This window comes from Rattus norvegicus, chromosome 6, assembly GCF_036323735.1.
Source record: "Rattus norvegicus strain BN/NHsdMcwi chromosome 6, GRCr8, whole genome shotgun sequence".
Classification (NCBI taxonomy): Eukaryota; Metazoa; Chordata; class Mammalia; order Rodentia; family Muridae; genus Rattus; species Rattus norvegicus.
The window spans coordinates 54,354,184-54,372,620 of record NC_086024.1 but is presented as its reverse complement, the minus strand read 5'-3'; the positions used below and the strand labels follow the sequence as shown (position 1 = coordinate 54,372,620).

Below are 18,437 nucleotides of genomic sequence, written 5' to 3'. Positions count from 1 at the left end.
GCTAAACTAGGACTGTTAGAGACATGTTGCTTCATCTCCCTCGAAGAGGTAGAGTCAGGATTTGAGGCTGATGGCTGTGGTCCTAGGCCAGCCCCGGCCTGGCGGTGCCTGGGGTCCATTTCCAGCACTCCCTGCAGTGACAGGCTTGGGAGAACAGATCAAGAGTGAGCTACCTGCTCTTGTCCTGGAAGACACACAGCCCAGCCTTGTACCAATTTCTCCCCCTTTACAGTATAAGTACTCCATCTGTTCCACCCAGATAAGTCCTTCATAAACTTCAGAAGCTCAGTAAAATATTTTGGAAATATGACATTTAGAAATATATGAGAATATTCTATTTTGGAAAACTCACTGTATTATATACCTTAACTAGCAAAGTGTATTTTGGTGCATATTCCCGATGTGTTTATAGATTTTATAAGTGTACCAATATATATTTGTGTGTGTGTGTGTGTGTGTGTGTGTGTGTGTGTGTGTGTGTGAAGTGTCCTACAGTATATGATTCGGAAAGGAGGGAGTCTTTGTAGACATGCTCTCATTTCTCCCTTTGCCTCAGAGGATTGCTTTCTGTACTGCTTCATGGTGCAGACACCCCACTTTGAGGAGCACAGCTGTAAATGCTGCAGCTGCGAACTCTGTTAGCAGAGGGTAGCTGTGGTATACTCTGGTGTAAGCATCTGGACTACAAAGGACCCACAGCGAGCCGTGGATCTAGCCATGTGTGCACTAGCCCAGAAGTTTGGTGGAATACAGTGGGAAATTTTGTCTTATGCTAAAGACATAGTTCACTTTACCTATAAAGCCTGTCTTGTAAATCTGTTTTTCTGTATATACCTTAAACTATGACCTAACTTGTAGTGCACTACTTTTATAAGCAAGAGAGAGAGAGACAGAGAGAGAGAGAGACACAGAGAGAGAGACAGAGAGAATATCATGTTACAGATGCTTAAGGATCATGTAATTGTAAGAATGCCAGTTGATAATGGAAGGAAGACAAAATAAATTTAAAATAAATGCAGTTTCTTAGAAGAGTTCTGAAATGACACCCTGCCCTGAACCTGTTTCACTCTCCAAGTCCTGAGCCTGCTTCCTTCTCCATGTTTTTGAGCAAAATTAGAAGTCATTTCAGGTTTCCTTGTTGATGCTGATAGTGTCACCTGTCCTTAATCACAGGGAGCTTTGCAGATTGCCAACAGCAGGAAGGGCAGGGAAACATTGTTTCTGAGAGTTTTTTCTCTGTGTTATTGCACTTTGCCAGTTGTAGGCGATTTCACTGGCTGGTTTTGTATGTCAGCTTGACAAGCTGGAGTTATCACCATGAAAGGAGCCTCCCTTGAGAAAATGCCTTCATGAGATCCAGCTGTAAAGCATTTTCCTCAATTAATGATCAAGGGTGGGAGGGCCCACTGTGGGTGGTGTCATCCTGGGCTGCTAGTCTTGGGTTCTATAAGAGAGCAAGCTGAGCAAGCCAGTAAGTAATATCCCTTCATGGCCTCTGCACCAGCTCCTGCTTCCTAACTTGCTTGAGTTCCAGTCCTGACTCCCTTTGGTGATGAACAGCAATGTGGAAGTGTAAGCTGAATAAACCCTTTCCTCCCCAACTTGCTTCTCGGTCATGAGGTTTTGTGTAGGAATAGAAACCTTAAGATAGTGATCAATTTTTTTTTCAGTTAAAACCAAGTAAAAGCTGGATATTAAATATCTATATAAATATATGTAAATGCAACAGGGTAGAAACCTTCTGATACATGTAAATAATATGCCTAATGCCAGCCAGTCTGCAGATGCTTATTTACATCAAAGCAGTTAAAGAGAATTTCATGAAATATAAAAGCTTTATTCTATACTCATTCTCATAGGTTTAGATTTCATTATATTAAAAACAAAGTTGTCTTACCCTGACCCTCGATTGCTCTACAACACAGACACCAGTCATGACTTGCTTGTAACGATTTCACATTCAGGGTGACGGTGAATAATGGTTTTTCCACCCTAACCCCACAAAACAAAAGAACGGTAAGAAAGTCACCAGCTAAAACATTTTTATACCACCCTCTCCTCTGAGAAACAGGCTAAGTTATTAGAATATTAGGATTCATAATCCTAAACTTATATCTTAACCTTAACAAGTCACTTTGAAACAAAGTAGGACACAGTGGATAGGAAGAGTTAAAATGCTACTTTGTTTCAATGAGATAGGTGTTCATTGTAGAGACAGGAATGCGTATATACGTTAATATATAAGTCAATATAAATGAGCAGTAACTGGGAACACCTTTGTGCTACAGTGACAGATTGCTACCACTTCTTCCTATTGTGGTATTTCTAAAAGTAAGCTCATTGAGGGACAGATTTACATCTCTCCAAGTCAGCGTTCTTTTGTGGTTTACTATTAGAACCTATAATTCTATACTGACACAACTATAACTCGCTAATATCTTAGTATGGTGTAGGAGATGGAGGGCGCTTCTGGACCTTAGCTTATAGACCCAGTTGTTCACAGATGTTTGACTTTTATACTTTTGTGGTGAGCCTAGCCTAGCCTAGCCTTTACAGTTGAGTCATCTGTCTAGCCCCAGAACTTTGTTTTCTAAGTTGAGTGCTAACAACAGGTTACACTAGGAAATATTAGGCCTTTCAGTTCTTACTAATTTTACAGTACTTTATAATTCTGTAAAACTAATTCAAAAGATACTTGAGGGTCCGAACTTTAACAAAATCTCTCTTGTAAAAAGTATTTTATGACAAGACTATATGAACTAGCCTGGAGGAGCTCAAGTTGGAGCACAGTGGGAGATTTTTTTACTTGCAAGAAAGAGGTAGAAGAGAAAATTAAGGTTTAAGGTTTTCTTTTTAGATTATGAAATACCTCCAGTACACTAAGAGAAATAAATATGTTAAATAACATTCACACAATTCATCCCCTTACTCTAACAAACTCTTACATTTTGGTGCCTTTAGGCTTTTTGTTGCTTTGTGGTGTAAGGTTTTCGTCCCCCCCCACCCCCCCGGAGCTGGGGACCGAACCCAGGGCCTTGCGGTTGCTAGGCAAGCGCTCTACCACTGAGCTAAATCCCCAACCCCGGTGTAAGGTTTTCTTAACACTGCATGTTTTGCATACCAGGCAAATATCTTAGTTAGAAATAGAACTATTATAATATATTCCACATTTATATGAATTGTGCACTTAGGAAAGTTTCTTTTACATAAATTATCATACTTCAGCCTGTTTTTAGAATAGTGTTTGAGAAGTTTCATTGATACATGTAACTGAAGTCTGTTTAAACTGCTACGCCATAGCATTGTGTCTTGTAAATAAACACTATAAATTCTGTGGTAAATATTGGCAAATTTTTGCTAGAGTACTATAGTAGATATTTGTGTGTGTGTGTGTGTGTGTACATGTGTGTGCGTGCATGCACACTTGCATGTAAGCATGCTTATTAATAAGCAAATGTACCAACTTTTAAAGATAGTTTCCAGTGTGACCAGGAAACTTTTTCTCCCACTCCCAAATCTTTTTAGGGAATCATAGGATAAAGATTATCATAAGAAGAAGCATGCTTTTATTATTCTTTTATACTTTTAAAAATACACAGTGAAGCCCTCCTGAGGATATTAGTATCTGATATTGCAGCAAATTAAATATGGAGTCTATTTTATCATACCAAGTTTGGGAAAAATATAAAGTCATTCTAGTGTTTACTAAAGTTTGCTTTTGGGCTGGAGAGGAAGCTCAGCTGCTCTAGCCTAGGCTCACAAAAAATGAACATTTCCTTCTTTTGGAAAATACAAATTTTAAAGTATGTTATTTATAACATTTATTTTTTATCATTTACTTTAATGTATATAGCATTGATCAGGTTTAGTCTCCATTACAAAAGTATGGAGGGATATAATGTAGAATTTTTAAGAGTCTAAAAAAACTTGGAGATCAAAAGGTTGTGAGAACCTTTGCCCCAGGGTTTCTGCCTGAGGGTGGACAGGTGGGCGTGGCTAAGACCAATATTGGTGGCACCTCACTTGGCAGTGAGGGCTCTGCAGGGGCACACACAGGTTGTGTTCATCTCCTGCAGGCTATGATCCCTGCTTCTTTACATTCAAGCTGATGTCGGACAGCGTCAGATCTGACAGCTGCGCTGATCCTCAGAGGGATCTCACGCTGAAACGCTGTCTTTGCCTTATTACAAATAATGTTGAATGTGTTTTTTATGTTCGTTGACTCTCTGTAGTTAATAGTCTCTGAGAAAAACTTCCTGAACCTCCTGCCTGTGTTCTTGTCTGCTTATTGATTTCTCTGGTAATGTGCATTGGAAAAGCCACCTCTCAGCGTTGGGCTTTCCTTTTCAATGTGTGGCCATAACTTTTCCTTGTAACGTTTTATTGTTTTTATTCATGTCTTTGTGGTATTGTGGGCTGAAAATATTTTTTATCTTTACCTTCTTAACATGCATCCTTCATATTTTACTTAGTATTTTTGTGTCTTTTTAAAGGAACCTATGTTCACTTACATTAAAAAAAAAGCGTCTTTGTTTTTGGTAACTGTATTTAAACTTTCATTTTTACACTTGAAGCTTCAGTTTATCTGTGATTTTGCATACTATATGAGACAAATAATATAATTTTTATTGTACTGTGTGTGTATGTGTGTGTGTGTGTGTGTGTGTGTGTGTGTCTGCATGTGTGTGCACAACTTGTGGGGATGCCTCTCTCCTTCCACCCCTTGAGTCCTAGGGACCCACCTGCAGACTTGCGAGTAGGTGCCTGGCACACTGAACTGTATGGCCAGCTATAATTTCCAGCATGCATAATTTATTGATTCACTTTTCCATTATTACCATTGCTTTGGTTTTGAGGCAGGGCCTCCCTGTGTTGCCTAAGCTGGTCTTGAGCTCCTGGGCTCAAGCCATCTCCCTGCCTCAGCCTCTAAAACAGTTAAGACTGCAGGCGTGCATGCAGCATCACTGAGCTTTTCACTCATTAGTCTTTTTTTTTTAAAGAATGTTCTATTTTATGTATGTGAGTACACTGTAGCTGTCTTCAGACACAACAGAAGAGGGCATCAGATCCCATTACAGATGGTTGTGAGCCACCATGTGGTTGCTGGGAATTGAACTCAGGACCTCTGGAAGAGCAGTCAGTGCTCTTAACCACTAAGCCATCTCTGCACCCCCCATTCATTAGTTTTTAAACTTAGGTTTCCATGAATGTGTAATTAAACTTAAAGTCTCTATACTGTTTTACTAATTTAGCTATATTTTCATTCATGCCTCTCTTTCATAATGAGTAGGACTTTATGATGCTCTTGTATGATATGGTATTTCCCATCTATTGTCTTTCAAAATTGCTTAATTAGTTGAAGGCCTTTATGGGGATTTTAGAACAAACTCCCTTTTTGTAAAGTCTTTAGCAAGTCTTCTGTTGGAGTTGCACTGAATTGTATGGGTTAGAAGAGAACAAGTGCTTTAATTATATTGAATTGTCTATCCATGAGCATCAACATCACATCTCTCTTCTTGTCCTTTCACCCTTCCAGATTCTTCCATTTTATTTTGTCATGTTTTTCATAAAGGAAATTTCCATTCTTATCAGTTCTTAAATCTTTTGTCACTTTTGTATGACATCTGGAAAATTTTCCTATTACACATTCTATGCTGTTTTCTACGTTGTAAAGATAGATACTTGGGGCATGCTGATGAAGTCCTAAGAGTGGCTGACCAGCAAGCAGGTGGATAGAGAGCAGTGTTTTTAGTTATTAGGGAAGTGAAATTGCGTGTGTACCAGAAGGGCTAAATAAGACAGTTCTTTCTGTTGGCCGTGATGTGGGCTAGCTGGAACCTGTCTGTGTGAGCCGTAAGAATATGGCAAAGTGGACAAGAGAAGTGCACACTCACTGTGCACACTCACCAGCAGTGGCCCAGCAGCACCTTGTGGAGACATTTCTGTAAGACGCACAAAACTATGAGTTTGTAGATGTTTCTGTGAGAATATTTACTGAAGTCCTACTGGAGCTGGAAACAACTCCGTCTCTATCAACATGAGGACAGAGAAATGGCGTACGATGTGCTCATTTGAAGAGATATCACTCAGTAAGCAGTAGGAACAAAATGGGCTGCAGATGCTTGCATTTAAGGGGCGCTCCCAGACAGGTAAAATGAGACGGGTACTCAGAAGTCGTAGTAGACGTTCCCGTGGGTTGGTAGGGACTGACTACAAGGCATAGAGACTGTCCAGTGTTGAAGTGCTTGACCCTGCATTGGGATGTTGTGTAAATGGCCCCAGGACATTTGACAAAGCTCGTTGGGTGGTACATGTCGTTGAATGTTAATTTTGCTTCGGCTAAAGGAAGACAGATGGTTGGAATCTGGAATCCTGTTCTCTGGTCTTTAATTGAAAAAAATGCCCTTACTACTATGATGATTCTTTTGTGAAACCTTTCATTGTTTTTGTCTTGTACTCCAAAGCCCAGGCTCCATTTTCGTAATAATGGAGTATACGTGAGAATGCTTTTTGACGTTTGAGGGAAACAAAGTCAAAGGGTTGTCAGTTTTTGCTTCTTTTAAGTCTATTGAATGTTTCCAACCAGGACTGTAATATGTCGGATTCACCAACTTAATACTTTGTAACTATTGCCTTCATCTGTCTGAAGAATCAATGGAGTCGGGGAGCACCTCCTGTCCACATCAGCACAGTTCATTTAGACTGTTTCTTGTGTGTGTGTGTGTGTGTGTGTGTGTGTGTGTGTGTGTGTGTGTGTGTGTAAGTGCTAGGGATTGGTAAGCACACATACCAGTGGAGACCTGTGGAGCTAGCGTGAGGAAGTGGACAGTGCAGAATGCCAGAGATCTCTAGCTAGCTGTTTGCTGTGGAGGACGTGGAATGGTGTGCTATGATGGTGGCTTGGCTTAAGCCTGTAGTGGCAGGGACATCTTCATTCTTTGAAGACGCAGGGAACTCAGTTACGGCTACATTCTGTGACTTCTTTTAGGAGGAGGCCATCGTCACAGCCCCACTTGTTTGTGCACTGAATTCACTTCAAGGCTTTTGTATTTTTCAAAATGGCCTTAGTGGGAACCTTACGTAGTGGCAGTTTGAACTTTGAACTTCTGGAACTGGTCTGGGTTATTTGCCCTCCTAGATGGAGTAGGTGTCTACATTTGTCCTTCCCTGTTAACCTCACCTTGTCCTGCCTGATATGTCCAAGCTTCGGGAGAGGGCTTAGTGCATAGAAAAGCAGAGGTTGAGTTTCTCTAGATTGGACAGTGTCTCGTCCCCAAGTAGAGGGTATTTAAAATCTGGAGAGAGTTTGGAAACATTTTTTACTTGGCCTTTGTCCCTGCCTTGCCGCTGTGTGGTTTTACGAGGTTAGTCATGTTGGGACTCCTCTGGCTGAAACTGTGTTTTCCTTCCTCTTTGTGTAAGAGAATGTTGTCATAAATTACAAAGAGAAGAATCATGTTCACTCCTAAGCAAAAATGGGCTTTCTAGCTAGTTTGTTGCTTTCTATAGTGGTATTTTAAAACATCAGTTATATTTGGGGGTATTTGATTTAATAAATAGAACAAAATTGTATGTCTTTTTAGTGATCATTCGAGTTGGAATGTTCCAGAAGCTAAGTACCCATATTTCACCCTGTCCTACCTCCAGCCACAATCCATGTGAGTAGGTGGGATGGACACCTGACCTGTAGCCCTCCTGCTGTGCTCTCAGATGCCCACCTCTCACACAGGCCACCTAAGGCCAGGATGTACTTTGAGGTACATAGTCTATAATCCATGTCTCTTAGGACCAAGCAGTTAGGGTTTGAAAACCCCCAGTTGTGATTCTCCTCTGGTGCTCCCCTCGAGAGGCCATGGTATGGTGTTTCTGAAATACAGAGCAAAGGCTTGTGGGACTGTGATGAGTATCTTCCAGTATTTGTTGGAGTGATAGAGACTCACCAGCTTTTCATAAAATTATAGAAAAATAAATGGCATTTTTCAGGATCAAGAATTAAACACATGCAAAGTATATGTATTCTCTGCTAATTGGTGAAATATTTCTGTTCTGGTGCCATTTACTTGCTTGTTTGCTGGTATTGTTTAAAATTTTAATTCTTTATTGGTTCAAGGGTAAACTTACTTTATTTAATTTTTGAAACATAGGCATAAGTTAAATTAATTTATTCTGAACTGAGTATTTTGCCAAAAGTAATTAGCTTATGCATTTTAATTTACAGTCTTCTCAGTCTTTTATTTAGGCAGTTAAGAGATACAAAAATGTTTTATTTCTAAAGCAACAACAACAAAAAAAGCAACTAATATGAAGAGAGAGACGCTATGGAGTCTAAGAAGGTTGGAGGTATTTTACTCCAGGGCATATGAGTACATTTCTACAGAAGACACAGTTACCTAATGTGCCTCTAGTATAGATAGGGTGGCTTTTTTGTTTGTGTGTGTGTGTGTGTGTGTCTGTGTGTGTATGTCTGTGTGTGGGGTGTGTGTGTGTGTCTGTGTGTGTGTCTGTGTGTGTGTCTGTGTGTGTGTCTGTGTGTGTGTCTGTGTGTGTGTCTGTGTGTGTGTGTGTCTGTGTCTCTCTGTGTGTGCGTCCATACTTTTTCATCAGCACAGTTCATTTAGACTTACTGTTTCTTGTGTGTGTGTGTGTGTGTGTGTGTGTGTGTACGCATGCATGTATGCGTGTGACCACAGATCACAATCCAGTTCATCTTTGTTTAGCTTGGAATGTCTCTTTCAGCAACATGCCGAGAAATGAAGACAGTGCCCATGCATTTTGAAAACCAGTCTCGTTGCTTCCTGCTTTTAACTGATGTCTTCTATTTTGTGAACTATCTTGCTTTTCAGCATTCTCTGAATTCCTCTTTCACCTATTTTTCTTCTAAGTTTGGTAAGCTCTGGAAGCAGTTGTATGGAAATATGAGTAGATGTAGTTCAGCCCTCTGTGCAGAGACTTAGAATTCTAGCGCCTGTGTCCACTCATGTGGCTTGGGAAGCAAACAGGCTTCCTCTGTATGTTTTTCAGCTTATCCAGTGAGTGTTAACTCAACCAGGGCAGCCTTGGGTACAGAGAGTAAAACGGAGCAGTTTTTGTGGATAGAATTACCTAGGCAGCTGTAGGAGGTGGTTCTTTCTCCTGGGAATGGAGGCACTTCTTCAGTTTACCTCAGGTGTGAGGGCTTTTTCTCCTAAGGATACTCCAGAATGTAGGAGAACTTGAGTCAGTTACAGTTCTGGTCTCCTGGAAGCCCTAGAACTAATGTGAACCTAGTGAGTCATAGTGTGCCAGTGATAGGATCTGTTATACAAGCACAGCAATGCCCGTTGTGAAGCTCACAGTGTTTCTCTGGATTAGCATTTGGGAGGGAGCATATGCACAGAATGTTTGCTGTTTTCTCTGGGAACTCTCTGAGGACATATCTTTCCCCAAATGTAAGGGGTTCATACATTCTTAAATCATACTGTCTCATAGGCAGACAGTGTGCTTCCTCTGTTTTTCTTTCTGAATTTTATGGTGTTGAGGTAATTTCTCTCCTTTCTCTCCTCCCTCTTCTCTCCTCCACTCCCTTCCTCTCTGTATTCTATGAATATGTGTATGTGTGAGACACACACATGCATGTGCAGCCACAGAATATTTATTGAGCAAGAACATCAAAACATGGAAACCATGACCGAGAAAACTTAATTTGTCACACATGAGATACCTTCATTTGTTAATTTTGTATTTGTCGGGTGTGTGTGTGTGTGTTGAGGCTACAGGATGGGCATCGTTGGAGTGATTCTGATGCACCAGCTCCCAATAATGAATGATATGGAGATATTTTATTTATGAAAACTTAGGCCTTCCAGCTTAGGCTTGTTTCCAACTAGCTCCTATAACTTAATAACCCGTCTATATTAATCCACCTTTGCCATGTGGCCTGTTACTTCTCATTCAGTCCCTGTATGTCTGACTTTCTCTGTGTCTGGCTGGCGAATCCCATGCCTTTCTTCTTCCCACAGTTCCTGTCTCTGCCTGGGTGTCTCACTTTCCTCTCCTGCCCTGTTATGGGTTGTCAGCCCTTTATGAAACCAATCAGAGGGTGACAGAGAAGAGTTTATAGAACACTGAGACAGGTGATGGTTCATAAAAAATAACAGTACCAAAGTTTGGGCAGCATTCGGCTCTCTGCTGGTACGGAAATCAACATTTGAGTAATTCAAAGACACCCTTACACAGTGAACAAGATTAGCCCAGTAGATGGGTGTCCTCCACTTCTCTCTGCCACATTGTTTTGAGAGTGTTTCTCACTGAGCCCAAAGCTAGGCTTGTGGCTAGCAAGGCCTGGTAAATGTCTGTTCCCAGGGTGCCAGTTGTTGGGGATGGGAACCAGAGTCCCCAGGCTGGTGCTGCAGCTGGTGTTCTCATGCCATGAGCCACATCCGCAGTCCCATGCCTCTTTTCTCTTGCGAGTCTGTGTTGCTGAGCACTTTAGAAATGGCAGTGTTGGGGTTGGGGATTTAGCTCAGTGGTAGAGTGCTTGCCTAGCAAGCGCAAGGCCCTGGGTTCGGTCCCCAGCTCTGGGAAAAAAAAAAAGAAATGGCAGTGTTAGTTACAGCAAGTGTCAGTCCCTTGTAGTCGGTGAGAGTTCACAGTTGACAAGCACTTTCAAAAGATACGAGTTCACAATCTCCCAAGAGAAGAGCAGCACTTCTTGTTCATATTTTGTAGGTCAAAGTTAAATGATTCATCAGGCTTCATGGAAGTGGCTCGGGCCAGCCCTAGGGCCAAGGGTCCCTTTTCCGTGTGCTTTCCCATCCCTCTCTAGTTGCATATGACTTCTGTGTGCATTTGCACTCCTGCTCCCCTTCCTGGCACGGCACCTGAGAGGGCACATGTAGGTCATCGCTCAGCTGGGTGCACACTGACTTCAGTTCTTTCCTGTGTTGCTAGGGAGGAAGAAACTCTAGAACAAGTGTGATGTCTTTTTTTTTTTTTTTTTTTTTTTTGGTTCTTTTTTTCGGAGCTGGGGACTGAACCCAGGGCCTTGCACTTCCTAGGTAAGCGCTCTACCACTGAGCTAAATCCCCAGCCCCAAGTGTGATGTCTTAACTCACTACACGTATATGCAGGAAATACTTGCGTTTCCTTTGTCTCTTGGAGAGGGCACGGGAGATACGGGTGTGTTGATTGGAATTTTGCTGATGCGCAGTCTCTGGAAAGACTGTCAGAGATAGACACAGGGATGTAATTTATGTGCTTTAGCATGTGAGGAAAAGGGCATAACATGGTTAGATTCTCCCATCTGGGTGAAACGCTTATGAGCATGAATGCTGTATGTGGAGTCCGGCCAGATGGACTGTTCTGGTTACCCACATACCATAAATGACACGGCAGTAGTGGGATGGGTTGTTTTCTAAAGACACGTATGCTAAAAAATTACAACAATCAGTTTTTCCTTCCCTAACCTCAGCTCCTGGGGTGACAACTCTGAGACTAAATATTGATTAATAAATGCCTGTCTAAGCTTTGGCTTATTCCCTGACCAGCTCCTAACTTATTTAACCCATTTAAGTTATTCTGTCTACCATGGGCTTGGTTACCATTCCTTCAGGCCCAGCCTGCTTCTTCCTTTGTGTCTCCTCAGTGTCTCCCTGCTGGTTTACATCCGTGTCTCCATTCTGTCTCTCATCTCATCTCTCATCTAGAGTGGCTCTCCCTGCGTCTCTCTTTTATCTCTTACTATTTCCCAGAATCCTCTCTCTTCCTGCCACTATCCCATCTTCTCAGCTCATTGGCCATCAGCTTTTTCATTCACAGATGATGTTTATAAGAGATTTTTCTCTACCACATGTAAGAGTAAAATCCCAGACAAAGCAAAGTACAAAAAAAAAAAAAGAAATTTAATTCTTTCATTAGTATTGTTGTTCTGCTGGGGAATTAAAAAAAAAACTATTTGTGTGTGTGTGTGTGTGTGTGTGTGTGTGTGTGTGTGTGTGGTATGTATATGTCACGGTGTACATGTGGAAGTCAGGACAGCTCTATGATGCCGACTCTCTCTTTCTACCTCATGGTTCTAGGGATAGAACTCAGATCTCCAGGCCTTTGTGACAAGCTCTTTCACCCACTGGGTGATACTGACAGCACCCTACTGGGGTCTGTTGATACATATTAAAATGGCATGAAGTAGTCTTATGTGTATCTACAACATTATCAGGATCTAGGCTCACACAGTTGTAGTCTCTTGCAGACTTGACTGTCGAACAGGGGGCTCCCAAGATGGTTTATTTGTGAGGGAGCTTAACATGCAAGTGCCAGGGCCTGAGTTTGAGTCCCTGAAAACCACACAGAGCCACATACACGAGAGTGGGCCTGGAATCTCAGTGCCCTATGAGGAAATGGGTCACAGAGAACAATGTCTGGAAGCTTGTGGGCCAGCTAGCTTGGCATAGGTGGAAGGGAAGAGACTGTCTCAAACGAGGTGGGAAGTGAGTGTGAAAACTGAAGGTTGTTCTCTGATTGGTATACTGTGTAACATGCACGCATGAACACACACACACACGCACACGCACACACGCACACATGATGCACGCACGGCATGCACGCATGGCATAATAATAGGAGGCATAATAATAGGAGTCATCACACATGCACACACAGACACACAGACACACACACACACACACACACACACACACACACACACACACGGCATCATAATAGTAGGATTTATACAGAACACAGACTCTGGGATGCTTTTCTTCTTGTGCAGGAACGTCCTGTAAGTTGACTGTTAGGGTTACACTCTGAATCAGTGTGACAACTGAAGGTGTGTGGCTAGCATGATCAAAACCCTGGCTGTGATCCCTCCTGCAAAGCGAAGGATGTTCTAGGTGACGGGATCATTGTGGGAAATTTCCTTTAAAAAAACATAGGAACATAAGGTGTGTAGAGAAGACACTACACCAGAGGCCACAGTGCCTTCACCTTCTGAAGAGGCTGGCAGGCAGGGGCATGGAGCACGGAGTCTGTATGCTGATCCAAGGCTGTGACAGGCCTTCTACCACCTTCACCTGCCCATGCTCCCAGATCTGCAATCTTTGGTTGGATTCATCAGTGCTGTCTCAAGCCATTGTCCTTGTAAGCCTCAGAGGGCAGCTCTGTTAAGACGCCTTCCTTCTTCAGGATGCAAAAAGGGGGGTTTAAAGGGTTCATGGAAACCATGGGCAGTGTGTGTGTTTGTGTGTGTGTGTGTGTGTGTGTGTGTGTGTGTGTGACACCTAGGTACAGTTCTTTGTGTAAGTAATTTGTATCTGCTGAATTATGATGGTATATAAAATATAAATACGTTTTGTATCTTGGACAATTTGGAAAATATAATTTGCTACCATATATTGATTGATACAAGGTCTCACGATGTAGCCATGACTGATCTGATAGGTGAAACCTGATTTTATGTTATGTTTCTTTAGGGACTTTTATTTCCTTTATGATTATTGACTGATTCATCCCTGAGTATTTAATATCATACAGTTTGTATTCTTATATTATTTATACATTTCAATTTATATTGAAATTATGGGATTACTTAACTGGGTCATTTTTGTTTTGGGGAAAATGAGATTTAAAAATCTAATCATGTTTTTCGGCTCTTTTCTTTTAGCTCCAGTTATAAACCGGTTCACAAGGCGTGCCTCGGGTAAGTCTGACTGTCCTACGGACTTCACTCACTAATACTGACATTTCAAAAATGATACTTTTATTGGATGAAAATGTACAATGAATAATTCGTGGTGATTAATAGCTTACTTGTTTATCTTTCCTAAGAACCCCAATGTGATATAAACATATATTAGGAACTATTTGAAAATTAATTAAGCCATGAGTGGCTATGTTTAAGTCCCACTGTGACCCAGACAGATGCAGGCTTCATTTTACTCTGTATATTTCTTCCTACCTTTGACAAAATGGCTACTTAAATGAGAGATCATTTACTGGTGACAGTTTAGAAGCAGTGATTTAACAGATGGGCAAAAGAGACCTAGAAACAGTGAGGAGGGGTGTTTGTGACTCTCCTAGGGAACCCCTTAGAGTGGGAGCAAGCCACTTGACATTTCACTTGCTGTTTTATGTGCCCTGGCACCCTGCTGCACGGCCAGGACAGAGCCCTCTACCAAGTGCCTAAGTGAGGTTCACTGTGGACCCCATGACCCGTGGGGAAGGAGGGCATACAGCTAAAGGTGTTTCTGTCCACACTAATTTCAGTAAGGAAGTTGAGGTGGGGAAATGGATCAGTGATTTTTCTAGAGAATTCACCCCATGGGATATCATCTCTGAAGAGAAGATTAATGAAGTGCACTACATGTGCTTTAAGAAAGTTACTCTTCCTCTTAGGTAGAGGGAGAATTATTTTACTCAAAAATAGAAGGCATTTCAGACACTTCATTTTTGGAGTCAGATATTAGAAATTAGTTCTTTATTTCATAAAATTGTCTAATCTCAACTGTGTTGTAATACTCAAAACTCTTTAAGCCCCATTTTTATTTTTAATTTGCCTGCAGTGAGTGGAATAATTTATTCTTGTTCACAGTGACCAGGCCTTTAATGGCAGATACTAGGGAAGTGTGCTGCATTTGGGGTGGTGGCTACCATTCTCAGCTGTCTGCAGCCTCTGCATATTTATTTTAAACATTGAAAACAAAATGCAGGTGTCTGTGCCTTCTGTGGGATGGGGTTGTGTTCATATCTGCAAGGTGCTGAATTTTATCCGGGGTAGAGCTTGACTTGAAACATGACTTTCAGAAACAATAGATACCAGGAAGGAACAGTTAGAATCAGTGTCGCGTCTCATTCCTTTATGATGTGAAGTTCATCCAGTAGAAACAACTGTGGGTCTTGGAACTGTCTCCCTTTCTGCCCTGTGCCGAATGAAGTGAGACATTTATTTGTGAGTAAGTTCCATTAGTATTTGTTATGAGATGTATTCATTAACAATTGATGGCTTAGCGTATAGATTAGTTTTCACACGATTATTTTGCCTCTCCTCCCCTAAATATGTATCCATTGCATGGAACTGTAGAGCTGATGGAATGCTAGCAGAAGTACAATTAAAACGTCTTCATCTCCAGTATGAGAGATGATTGGAGATGCCAGTGAAGGCAATAGAAAAAAGTCGTCATGAAATAACAATACTTTTAAACAGGGTAAAACTGTCATATTGTATGTCGAACACCATTATGAAATGACTCTTGATGTTGGTTTCAAGTACAAGAGACATTTTACAAAGTAGCCTGCCAGTCTACTCCTGTGTGTCTTTGAATCTTTTGGTCAAGAGAAACAAAATTATATGTCTTAGGGAAAAATGTTATATATGGGGGAATAAGGATATATTTAATCATCTGCCTGTCTACCTTTATTAGCTTTCTTACAATTCTTATCAAAGTTTGTCTACGCAGTTCCTGGCCAAACCCCACAGGAACAGTCTGAGATACTCTGGGAGGGCAATTCTGCAGTTCTGTTCGTTTAAAGGCAGTTTAGCGGAGGAGCTGTCCCTCAGCTGTCCATAATAAAATAGCATTCTTGAAAATTAAAAAAAAATAGATTTCTTGTTAACAATATAGAAAATTGTGTGTAATTACTGAGAGCACTTCAGGAGTCCTTTTTGGTGGGGTTTAATCTCAGTAATACTTTCCTTTTAGAATTAGACTGTAGAACTTCAAGAGCTAGAATCTGTAGGGAAGAAAATCAGCTAGAAAATATCATCCAGAAATCTTTGTTTCTTTGAAAATAATAGTTCAGAAAAAGCAACACTGTATTAGTTAGAGAACAGGATAGAAACACTGTTACAACAAGACAGGTGTAGCTTGCTGGATGGATGGGTGCTCGGTTTCTGCTGGAAACATAATGGGGTGCAGTGTTTCTTGTTTCCAAGTTCCTTAAATCTTGGTGTTTGGAGCTTTTAGTACTTAGGTTGCATCTATTAAAAATAATTTCCAGATCTGGATAATTTAAATAAAACGTTCCTCCTTTTATACTGTGCTGCTATGATTCACGAGAATGAGAAGTATGTTTATTAGAACACTTATTAAGCCCACTATTTAGGTTCATGCTCTTTTTCTACTCACTTTTGTTTACGTTGATGCATGTCTGTGTGTCTGGGAAATGTACACCGTGTGTGAGGTGCCCCCAGAGGGCTTCAGAGCCCTGGAACTATAGTTAAAGAAGCCTGTGAGCCCCCCAGGTGGAGCTGGGAATGGAACTCTGGTCCTTTAGAAGAGGAACCAGCGCTCTTTCCTGCCCAGCTGTCCCTCCAACCCCTGCTTTTGTATTCGGTAGCTCCAGTTCTGATGACTTCTTGTGACAGTGTTGTGTATTTTCAGCATTTGCTCAGGGACCTGTCAGTTACTGGCTCTGTAAGTAAAAGGGCCAGTTGTAGTCAATATTGCTAAGCCGAATTCCTATGGTTTTAAGACCTCAGTTTTCAGATCCAGTTCACTCCTTAATGCAGATCTGTGGCAGTCTGACTAATGGGGATGGGTGAGGATTTTGTTAGCAGAGTCTGGCTACACAGGATTGGTTGGGTAAGTTCTACAAACATGGAGGTGGAGTCCAGATGTCTTCTGAAATACAGCTACATACACCTTTGTGTCTTCCTGGCAGTGCCTCATCGAACCTGTTTTAGAAACAGTGCCTTATAGTCTTGTAATTAAAAGAAAAGGTATTTTTGTTTGTTTCGTTTTGGTTTCTCAGTCTTAGTAAATACTTCTCCTTTTGTTGTAATTTATTTTTATTTTATGTTCATTACTGTTTCACCTTCCTGTATGTCTGTGCGAAGGTATCAGACCTCGGAGATTCAGACAGCTGTGAGTTCCTGTGTAGGTGCTGGGATTTGAACATGGGTCTCTGGAGGAGCATTCAGTGCTCCAAAGTACTGAACCATCTCTCCAGCACCTAGTAAACACTTCTTTAAAAATATAAAGAAATGTTTTTCTTCTTTTTCTCTTCCTCCCCTCCTATCTTCCTCCTCCTCCCTCCTCAGCCCTCTCATTAGGAGGCTAACAGTAACATTCAAGTTTGTCCTAAGGGTTAAGTGGCTTCAATAAAACCACCAACAGAATGTCTGCTCTCCACAATATTAGTGTGATCCCTGTTCTGTAGAATGCTTTAAATCAGTCAATAAACTCCTCACAGCATTGTACCTTAGCCCATCAGGAAAAAAGTGTTACTGTTGGAGGGCTGACACCGATTCCAGTGTTTAGCCAGAGTGTCTCTTTTTACTGTCTGCACGTTACAGGTTTTAGACGGTGTAGAGGTTTTCCGTGTGGTTCTTTTTCTAAAGTGCTCTGTACTGAAACAAGCTGGCCTCGGGGCTTCTTTTTTGTTTTTTGTTTTTTGTTTTTTTTTCTAATCACGAGATTTTATTTAGAAAAATATTATATTCATAGAAAATTTCAGGGAACAGCTGAAAGAGCACACTTACCCAGATTCCTTGGTTGTTCATTCATTATTTTGACACATTTACACACTCTTTTTTTCTTCATACACCCCCGCACACATGCACACATATTTTTGGTTTCTGAAATGAAAGAGCCCAAGCCAGCTTTGAGTTCATGACTTTTCCCCTCCCCGCTTCCCTCAGGTTCCCTAGTGCTACCATACCCAATCACCATTTTTATGTTTTATTGACCCTTTCATAAATACTTGAGTGTGTATCTCCTAAGATCAAAGGGCGTTCTTCTATGTAGTGTATTACTTCTGTAACTAATGGACTGTAAGCTTGATATACTTTATTCTGCTGACTGAGAGCATACTTCTTCTGTTGTCTTACTCAGAGCACCTCCTGACCCCCATTAAAGACTCCGTGTCAGCAGCTGACTGACACAGTTGGTCAGCGAGACCCTTCGAAGCCCATGGGCTCTTTGCGTCCGTGCTTGGCATTGCTTTGAAGGTCTGCTGCCTCGCAGGCTCGCTCTGAGAAGCACTTGCTTCCTGTAACAGAGCTGTGCACACAAGTCCAGATAGCAAACTCACAAACTTTCTTCTGTTATAATTCTGTCTTTAATGATTCACTACAAGTATTGAATTGTATAGTATAATTTTAACAGAGATAAATTTAATTTTTTTCTAAAACTAGCATTAAGAAAAATTTAGAGCTGAAATTAAAGTTGGGTTTTTTGGGGGGATAAATTGAAATGTTTTTTAAAAATGGAAAACAGATATACAACTTGGAATGGATTTGAGACAAATTGTGCCATAAGCAAGATTTTCTTTAAGAGGCTAAAAAGTTTAAAAAGCAAGTAACAGTAAAAGAAAATATTTCTGGTACAATACCAGCAGTACAAAAAAATCGTGTACAAGTGTCTAGATAAAACACCTGTTTTGCAGTAGTCCACCTTTAAGTACATGTCGTTAACTGTCCACAGTCCATGAAGTTACAACTCCACACTACAACAGCAGCAACA

At 41.1% G+C, this 18,437-nt stretch overlaps 1 protein-coding gene across 3 annotated transcripts in view; it reads left to right on the top strand.

Moving 5' to 3' along the window:
- The window catches only part of Prkar2b (protein kinase cAMP-dependent type II regulatory subunit beta), a 90,497-nt gene that overhangs the window by 9,019 nt on the left and 63,041 nt on the right, over positions 1–18,437 (top strand). For 2 of the 3 annotated variants that reach the window (NM_001030020.1, XM_063261553.1), the window contains exon 2: positions 13,640–13,675. In NM_001030020.1, the coding sequence (NP_001025191.1) occupies positions 13,640–13,675 (36 nt within the window). Of the gene's footprint in view, positions 1–12,728; positions 13,117–13,639; positions 13,676–18,437 lie in introns of those variants that run through there. The other variant, XM_017594037.3, reaches the window with a different exon arrangement.